Source organism: Micropterus dolomieu, linkage group LG17, assembly GCF_021292245.1.
Source record: "Micropterus dolomieu isolate WLL.071019.BEF.003 ecotype Adirondacks linkage group LG17, ASM2129224v1, whole genome shotgun sequence".
Lineage (NCBI taxonomy): Eukaryota > Metazoa > Chordata > Actinopteri > Centrarchiformes > Centrarchidae > Micropterus > Micropterus dolomieu.
In genome coordinates, this window is record NC_060166.1 from 36,781,675 (window position 1) to 36,791,718 (window position 10,044).

Consider the following 10,044-nt stretch of genomic DNA (forward strand, 5'->3'; position numbering starts at 1 on the left):
GTGAACCAGCAGCTGCCTTCAGTCTACAACCCAACATACCAGGAACCAGCAGGTGAACCAGCCAGTGAATCAGCAGGTGAACCAGCAGCTGACTTCAGTCCTACGATCCAACATACCAGGAACCAGCCAGTGAACCAGCCAGTGAACCAGCAGCTGACTTCAGTCTACAACCCAACATACCAGGAACCAGTAGGTGAACCAGCAGGTGAACCAGCAGGTGAACCAGCAGCTGCCTTCAGTCCTACGATCCAACATACCAGAAACCAGCCGGTGAACCAGCAGCTGCCTTCAGACTACAACCCAACATACCAGGAACCAGCAGGTGAACTAGTAGGTGAACCAGTAGCTGCCTTCACTCTACGACCCAACATACCAGAAACCAGCCGGTGAACCAGCAGCTGCCTTCAGTCCTACGATCCAACATACCAGAAACCAGCCGGTGAACCAGCCAGTGAATCAGCAGGTGAACCAGCAGCTGACTTCAGTTCTACGATCCAACATACCAGGAACCAGCCGGTGAACCAGCAGCTGACTTCAGTCTACAACCCAACATACCAGGAACCAGTAGGTGAACCAGCAGGTGAACCAGCAGGTGAACCAGCAGCTGACTTCAGTCTACAACCCAACATACCAGGAACCAGTAGGTGAACCAGCAGGTGAACCAGCAGGTGAACCAGCCGGTGAACCAGCAGCTGACTTCAGTCTACAACCCAACATACCAGGAACCAGTAGGTGAACCAGCAGCTGCCTTCAGTCCTACGATCCAACATACCAGAAACCAGCCGGTGAACCAGCAGCTGCCTTCAGTCCTACAATCCAACATACCAGAAACCAGCCGGTGAACCAGCAGCTGCCTTCAGTCTACAACCCAACATACCAGGAACCAGCAGGTGAATCAGCAGGTGAACCAGCAGTTGACTTCAGTTCTACGATCCAACATACCAGGAACCAGCCGGTGAACCAGCCAGTGAACCAGCAGCTGACTTCAGTCTACAACCCAACATACCAGGAACCAGCAGGTGAACCAGCAGGTGAACCAGCAGCTGACTTCAGTCTACAACCCAACATACCAGGAACCAGCAGGTGAATCAGCAGGTGAACCAGCAGCTGACTTCAGTCTACAACCCAACATACCAGGAACCAGCAGGTGAACCAGCAGGTGAACCAGCAGCTGCCTTCAGTCTACAACCCAACATACCAGGAACCAGCAGGTGAATCAGCAGGTGAACCAGCAGTTGACTTCAGTTCTACGATCCAACATACCAGGAACCAGCCGGTGAACCAGCCAGTGAACCAGCAGCTGACTTCAGTCTACAACCCAACATACCAGGAACCAGCAGGTGAACCAGCAGGTGAACCAGCAGCTAACTTCAGTCTACAACCCAACATACCAGGAACCAGTAGGTGAACCAGCAGGTGAACCAGCAGGTGAACCAGCAGCTGCCTTCAGTCCTACGATCCAACATACCATAAACCAGCCGGTGAACCAGCCAGTGAACCAGCAGCTGCCCTCACTCTACGACCCAACATACCAGAAACCAGCCGGTGAACCAGCAGCTGACTTCAGTCCTACGATCCAACATACCAGGAACCAGCAGGTGAACCAGGTCTTCAACCCGAAACCAGACCGGAATCTTTTTTAATGTTTCTGTCAGTGAAGAAAATCTATATTTTAAAACAACAAGAATAAAAACAGAACACTTGTAAATGCTCCGTATAGCGCCTTTCTAGTCTTTTCGACCACTCAAAGCGCTTTTACACTACATCTGCATTCACCAGTCATACACATTCATACACTGAGCCTAAGTGCTCAAACGGAAACTAACATTCACACTCATTCATACACTCGCGGAATAGCCGCCAGGGGCAAATCGGGGTTCAGTATCTTGCCCAAGGACACTTCGACACGCAACCAGGGGGAGCCAGGGATCAAACCGCTGACCTTCCGATTAACAGCCAACCCGCTCTACCTCCTGAGCCACAGCCGCCCGCTTGTGTTGGTGACCTCTGACCTCTGACACGTCGCAGCCTGTAAAAACAGACAGTTTGGGATTTTTGGTCGCTGCCAGTTGTCATGACGACCTGCAGCCTTTAAAAACAGACGGTTTGTTTTCGTCTCCTTGGAAACAAGACGAGGTGAAGATGTGGGAACCTGCTGACCGGCGTGTGTGTTCAGTGCGTGTGTTTTTGTGTGTGTGTCTTGTTTATCATATTCGTGGGGTCCAAAAACCAGGATTCCACTATACTTGTGGGGTCCGGCAGCTTCATGGGGACCAACATTGCTGCTCAAGTTTAAAGGGCCGCTTGAGGGTCCTGCGTTAGGAGCTGACGGGTCCCCACCACGATGTGTGTGCTCAGTGTGTGTGTGTTCAGTGTGTGTGTGCTCAGTGTGTGTGTGCTCAGTGTGTGTGTGCTCAGTGTGTGTGTGCTCAGTGTGTGTGTGTGTGTGTGTTCAGTGTGTGTGTGTGTGTGTGTGTGTGATGGACAGGTGAATGGACAGAGGTGTAATTAAATCCTCGTCCTTCAGCTCCGGCTGAAAGTCCGTCTCCTCCTCCGTCTCTCTGCTTCTCTCTCTGGGCAACACGCCGCCTGGAGCCCGACGCTCCGGCCTCAAGGTCGGTGGGACGGCTGCCAGGAGGCCCACGGGGGCCAAGGGACCCCGGCCAGGAACACTGAAGCATGATGGGATACTCCTGCAAAGCCGCAGAGCAGCAGGTGCTACCTGGCTCTGTAGCACCTGCTGCTCTGTGGCACGCCCCTTTCTGATGAGGTCATCAGTGAGCGTCAGATGGTTTACAGGATTCATTTCAGCTGATTCCTTCATGACAACAGAACAAACTCCTCCCTGGTTCCCCACATAGATCCTGTTCATCACGGAGCTGCAGGTGGGTTCTGTTCCCTTCGGGCCGAGCCATGCTAGCAGTTTCCCCCTGCTTCCAGTCTTTATGCTAAGCTAAGCTAACCAGGTCCCAAACACAGACGTGAAGATCTGAGACAAAGTGAAGCTATACAGATCAATGTGCTGACGTCAGATCAGATTCTGATCAATATCTAAGCGATTGATAGACGACGTTAGGTCCTCGTCCCCTCTGATCAAACCGATCAAATCAAAGTGCACGTTGAGCTTCACCGCGTTAGACGAGACAAAAGATCAATAACGTCGGCGCTTGGATCATATTAATAATCTTTTCAAAGTCCTGCTGTCGGGTTTCTGTCGAGGTATTGATCTGAGAGTCAGAGCGGTGTTGCAGTGCATGATGGGAGTCTGCCAGGCCGCTCAGCTGCCAACATTCAAACTTCATTCAGAACACGATGCAGCTTTAATGAGCGCCGGCCTGCTTAACATGCACATATGATGACTTCCTGTGAAAGATGCCTCTGCAGGCAGTTTGTCAGAGTGAAGGTGACCGCGGGCCGAGTGTGGGCGGCTGATAAACAACACAACAAACAACACAACAATGCAGGCAATAAGGGGGGCAATGAGGCTGCAATAATGACTCTTTTCTATTTTCAGATTAGTTCAGTCTTTAAATGAACGGCCATCAGCAGCTTTGTCTTCCTGTCGTCTTCCTGCAGAAATGACTTCAGGCTGACTAATCAAGATTCAGACTGTAACAGTGAATGAAAAGCAGCCGGATTACAGCCCAATCTGCGGAAGAAGAAACTGCGAGCTAAAGCTTGTTTCATCCGCTGCATGTACATGTAAACACACGGTATACACTGTGTGTACATTATACTATAACCACCTTCTCAGCAGAGAGACGGCCGTCCAAGTACATCATGCAGCAGCTTATTATGAAATGTATTTAGGTTTTTAGTCAGGCCGCGACCTCCAGTGGCAGAAGAAGTGAAAAGAGCGGCAAAGTCCATATAAGGAGGTGTTGGGATGGATGGATTAGTCCAGTAAACTCAGGACTTTCATTCAGGAGGTTTGAGTTCCGTGTGAAGGAAATTGGTGACATGTTTGGAGTTTAATAATGTTTTATTATATTTAAAATTTTATCCCAAACCCTCTTTTATGAAACCTGACCAAGAGGCCTTTAAACATCGCAGAAGAAGAAGAGGACAGAGCGGGACGACATCATTAAGAGAGCTGCAGTCAAAGCTCAAACGGTAGAAAACCACTTGGAGAGCATGACGGCATCAGACCTTTCCGTTAGTTTCATGTGTTAATGTGAGGAAGGTCACGGCCTCCTCATCGCTGCACGCTTTCTTCACTTCCAGTTGCTGCTTCATGGACGGCAGCGTTTCTTCATCCAGTCTGTTTCTGTTCGTCCACAAACTCCTTTCACACCTCAGACCGGAAACCTGCACAAATAAATGCATATCAGTAAAAGTGAAACGTTTGATGGAAACAGTTGTAAAATATGGAAGAATGACGGTTTAGGCGTCCTTTTGGTCCTCTGCCTCCCACACAGCAGGAATGTAATTTTCTTTCCACAACCTGACAATTAAATGAGTCTTCATGGGTCCACTTGGTTCCTAGTATCTGAGACTGACCCTGGTTCCAGTTACATCCAGTCTAATCTGATGCCTCAATGGCTCCATGTGGTTGGGAGTAGTGCATGCAGGTTTCCATGAGTCCAACATTTTGGACTACATCTGAAGCAGACCTGAGGAAAACCTACTGAAACATGAACCAATGACTTTTGACTGAGGTCACAGGCCGGGTCAGTTAGTAGGACTCAGGTGGACCTGTAGACCTGTAAGTGTTGGAGCCCATGAGCCATCTGGTCCATCAGAGCGAAATCAGCCAGGGAGGCTTCTGATACTGGTTTTCATGGAGTCTGCAGGTCCAGCCCAGAGAGTCTGGTGAGTCTTATTCTGGACTGTGATGGTGAAGAAGGTGGACGGGTCTGGACGGTCAGACAGGAAGTGAATGATGCCGTGGTTACATGAAAGTCAATCGTGGTCGAGACTGGATGCACATTTTGTCGGGGGCTGCACCCTGAAGCAAATTGAAGTCATCCAGAGACTTTATGGATCTACTACAGAAACATCCAAAGACGAGAAGGACGAGAGAGAAGCTGAGGGAGGAAAACTGTTTCCTGTTGTGTGATGTCTGAACCCGTCACATATGGACGCCTGGTCAGACCCCTTGGCGTCGCTTAACGCCCTGGGTACCTTTTAGCAGCAGTGAAAGGACATTTATCTGAAATTCCTAATGTGTACAGCTCACTTCTCTGGTGACTGAAGGGAGAAAACTCTTTTTCAAATGATGATGAATGAACTACAAACACCAGGTGCACGAGGCCCTGGACTACAAACACCAGGTGCACGAGGCCCTGGTGAACCCGGCCACGTGAAAACACCATCAGCAGTGTTGGAGGTGGCAGCGGCTCTGCAGGCTGTTTGGACAGATGTTCTGAGGAGAGACAAAACAAACGCTGCACATCTGGACTGCTGGTGGTAGGAAAACACCTCGGGGTGGCCCTACCTGTGGCCCTGAACGGGCCCCCAGAGGCCACAATCAGAACCTCATGCCTGGGTTAGTTTATCTGCTGCTTAAATCCAGAACAAACAGAAGATAATAATTTCCTTATCAAAACATTAAAATTATTTTAATACTGAAGTTAACTTGTTTTATTCGGAAGCTGAAGGGTTAAACTCCACATTCACAGTGTAAACGGACACCGCTCACACACACACACCTGACCCCGCCCCCCCGGACCTGCCCCTCTGCAGCAGCGAGCGCACTGTCCGGGAAGTTCCCTCAGTTTGTTCCAGAGTCGAGCAGGACGGGACCAGGTCCAGAACCTGCTCTACCCGCGTCACCTCCGGACAGAGACTTGGAGACAGCAGGAACTTTTCAAAACCGGCTCGGATCCGGACGCGCTGCGGCTGTATCGTGTCTCCGGGTCGGTTCTTCTGGACCCACAAGGATCTGAGGAATCCTGGAGTCACTGCGTTAATCTTTGCGTGCACACGTTTTCTCTGGACACGCGGAATCTCTAATGGCACGCGCACTGACCGAGTGACGGGCGGGTCATGAGTCGGAGTGTGTAGAGTCCAGCTCCCATCATGGACCCCCCTCTGCTGCTGATGGTGATGATGATGATGGTGATGATGAAGGTCAGTTTATCAGTGAAGCTCTGCAGAGTCCAACACGCAGCTGATCAATCAATAAGTTCATTTATGGGTGATTCATGTTGTTCAAGCCTTTAATCAGAAGTTCTGCTGGAGATGTTCAGAGGACACATCAAGTCTGTGAGCATGAAGTGATTCTGTGACAGAGAATATGTTTAGAAAACAGCTGCTTACAAATGATTTACAGCACCAGCTTCCCACTGTGCTATTTGTGAATCCTTGTTTATTGCCATTTGTAATTTTTGTTTTACACGTCGAGTGAAATTATTGTTATTGCTAAACTCCGAAGTGTTTCTTTATAATGATGTTCATTAACGTGCTTCGTCCCTGTCAAATCATTACACATCACATTTAGATGCATCAATAAGAGAAAATCTAGACTAATCAATAATGAAAAGAATCACTGAGCATCAATAAAATATGACAAGAACATTAATATAAAGATAATAAATAAGTATTCATGTATTTTTATTTTAATCTGAGCGGCCCCTCTGCTGTGGGGCCCTTTGGCAGCTTGGCCCCTCAGCTCTCTGTGTCTGAACATGTAATCGGATTGTCAGATAGTTACTGATTTATTGATCCTGTACTCAAGTCACTGTCTGAATCACGAGGACTCTGATTGGTTGGAAACGGTAAAAGTACAGATACTCTCGCTAAAAATAGAAATCTTCAATTTAAACTTCTACTACTATAAAAGTACCTGCTTTAAAAAAAAGTACTCATTGCAGAAAGAAAACTATCCTGTGACTGTTGTACTGTTTTTATTCTTATTCTTCATCATTAATGTAAACCAGGATGTTTCTTCGTTTTTATTAGCGTGAACATCTTTAATGTCGTTTTCTGAGCTGTTTCTTCTCTCTCAGAGTTTAACTTCATCCCGTCTGGCACCTCTGGTTTACAGATGTTTAGAGACAGAACAGGAAGTACTTCAAATCTTTATCGTCAGTAAACAGAGAACAGCACTGTTTCAGTTTGAGGAGGGGCGGGAGGTTCTCATGTGGGTGACAGATATCTGAGAGGAGGAGGAGGAGCAGCAGATGAAAGAAAGGGTTCCACATCTGTCCTGAATCTGCTGCCACGTCTCAAAACCCCCAAACTCATCACTCTGTTCCGCTCTCTGTGAACTCTGATTTCTTCTTCTGGTGTTTCAGAGGAAGGTCTTCTCTTTCACTTCTTTTGTGTCTTAAGACTACATTTCCCATGAGCGCCGGCTGCCGTCAGAGTCAGAGGTGTGAATGAGAGTTATGGTGAATTAAAAACACTTTGTCGTCACAGGTAAGCGCAAAACCCGTCGAGTGTGATTTTAAAGTGCAGGTTGTTTCTCAGCGCGCCACAGGACAGGAAGCTCTGTGATTGGCTGTTGGTTAGTGAAATGCACCCTGGGAGTCGTAGTTGGCGTCTTCCGGTCTCTGTCTCTTTCGCAACACGGTCGCTAACCTTCAGTCACTGACATCTTTACTGTAGAGCTCACAGCGACACCTAGTGGATGTTAAAGGAACTGCAGCTGCTCCGCACTCAGCTCGGAGGCTGCTGATTGGTTCAACATCCTGTCATGTGCTTTGTGTTTTTTTTAGACTTCCTGCAGCAGCAGAGTGATGGAGACACTTGGAGGAACGAGACACAGACGCTACGCCATCAACCCCGTGGGACACAAGTGGACTCACCACAACATCACATACAGGTGGAGACACCGCCCTAACATGACATCACACACAAAGGTGGAGGTCAGCCCTAAAACATGACATCACACACACAGGTGGAGGTCAGCCCTAAAACATGACATCACACACACAGGTGGAGGTCAGCCCTAAAACATGACATCACACACACAGGTGGAGGTCAGCCCTAAAACATGACATCACACACAGGTGAAGGTCAGAGATCCATTCACCAACCTCTCTGTCTCTTTGTCTTTTTGTGTCTCTTTGTGGCTCTTGTCTCCTTTTCTATTTGTCTTTCTATTTGTCTCTTTGTGGCTCTGTCTCTTTGTGTGTGTCTGTCTCTTTGTCTCTCTGTCTATTTGTGTGTGTCTGTCTCTTTGCATCTTTGTGTCTCTGTCTCTTTGTATCGTTTTCTCTCTCTTTGTATCTTTGTGTCTCTGTCCCTTTGCATCTTTGTGTCTATATCTCTTTGTATCTTTGTGTCTATGTCCCTTTGCATCTTTGTGTCTATATATCTTTGTGTCTCTGTCCCTTTGCATCTTTGTGTCTATATCTCTTTGTATCTTTGTGTCTCTGTCCCTTTGCATCTTTGTGTCTCTGTCTCTTTGTACCTTTGTGTCTCTGTCCCTTTGCATCTTTGTGTCTATATCTCTTTGTATCTTTGTGTCTCTGTCCCTTTGCATCTTTGTGTCTCTGTCTCTTTGTATCTTTTTCTCTCTCTCTCTTTGTGTCTCTGTCTCTTTGTGTCTCTGTCTCTCTGTCTCTTCAGGATCACAAAGTATCCCAACACCCTTAATGTGGAGGACACCAGGAAGGCCATCAGCATTGCCTTCACCAAGTGGAGTGACGTGTCACCACTGAGCTTCACTGAGGTTACTGACGGCAACGCCACCGCTGACATTACCATTGGTAGGCAGAAGGCGAGGGGGAGGAGTTAAAATAAAATACAGATTGTGTAAGGTACGGCCAGAAGTTTAGTTTAAAACCTCAGAAATGAACCGATACGACCAACAGTCAGGACCTGTTGTGCCCCTCAGTGTGACCTGGACAGGTTCAGAGTCTCTTCTGGCTCATTGGACCTCCACGGTCGTGTTGAGGTTAGTGTGGTCTCATGGTTGTGAAAACTTCTGTGTGTGCGTTAGGTTTCTACACCTTCAACCACACTGACTGCTGGTGGTCTCCACTCCACCCGTGTTTTGACGGCCTGAACGGCGAGCTGGCTCACGCCTTCCTGCCGCCACGAGGAGAAATCCACTTCGACAACCACGAGTTCTGGATCCTCGGCAAGTCCAGGTTCAGCTGGAAACAAGGTAACTGTACTGCAGTAATGTGAGTACCACCTGATCCGAACAGTTTCTCTCCTGTGTTTGTTGAAAAGAAGATTATCTGTCAGGTGGTTGTTGTTCTTCTAACACTTCAGGTGTTTTCTGTGACTCTGCAGGTGTGTGGTTGAACGACCTGGTCCAGGTGGCGGCTCACGAGATCGGCCACGCTCTCGGCCTGTGGCACTCCAGAGACCCTCAGGCTCTGATGCATCCCAACGCCACCTACACCGGCCAGAGGAACATCGCCCAGGACGACGTCTGGGGCATCCAGAGGCTCTACGGTAAAGGGGGGGGGGGCAAATCCAAAATGATAAGTAGTCTAGACTAGGTGAACCTTAAAAAGAAAATCCAAACAGTGACGAAGTAAAACTCCTCAAGTCCAAAATCAGGTTCAGAGTTACAGACAGGAATGTCAAGCAGCAACAAACACATGTGACTTTGGAGACAAATACAAATAAAAATGCAAATACAAGCTACACTGAACAGAAGGAGACAGAGGAGCAAGGAGAGAGAGACACCGGGGCCCAGGTGTTCATAAGTAATCTGATCAGATTGGATCAAATCTTGAAAATGGGTTGTTCAAAAGAAAAAAAGGATTCTGAAATCAGATCAGATCACCTGATCCTGTCCTGGGTTTGATCTGGATCAAACCTTCAGTTTGTGGTGTTTTTAGTAGGACTGGGATCCCTTTGATCCAAAAAATCAGGATGATCCTGATCCTGATCCCAACAGGAGGCTGGATTCAGGCTGGATTTCAGGAACAAAAAAAACAACAACATTTTTATCATGTAGGAGCCTAAATACACATTTATTTATATTTTGTTCTTTACAGAGATGAAGTAGATAAAGTCGTCACCTATAAACCATTCAGTACAGGAAAGTAATAATCCATCGTCAACCGCTTATCCTGCGTACAGGTACACCCTGGACAGGGGGGGAGAGCTGGAGCCAATCCCAGCCCTGGCATCAGG

At 48.0% G+C, this 10,044-nt stretch overlaps 1 protein-coding gene across 1 annotated transcript in view; it reads left to right on the forward strand.

Moving 5' to 3' along the window:
- The first annotated feature begins 5,688 nt into the window (after window positions 1-5,688).
- The window catches only part of mmp23bb (matrix metallopeptidase 23bb), a 7,781-nt gene continuing 3,425 nt past the window's right edge, over window positions 5,689-10,044 (forward strand). Inside the window, exons 1-5 of the mRNA XM_046075012.1 lie at window positions 5,689-6,072; window positions 7,662-7,768; window positions 8,518-8,657; window positions 8,891-9,058; window positions 9,190-9,354. Of these exons, the coding sequence (XP_045930968.1) occupies window positions 6,022-6,072; window positions 7,662-7,768; window positions 8,518-8,657; window positions 8,891-9,058; window positions 9,190-9,354 (631 nt within the window). The 5' untranslated portion in view covers window positions 5,689-6,021. The remainder of the gene's footprint in view (window positions 6,073-7,661; window positions 7,769-8,517; window positions 8,658-8,890; window positions 9,059-9,189; window positions 9,355-10,044) is intronic.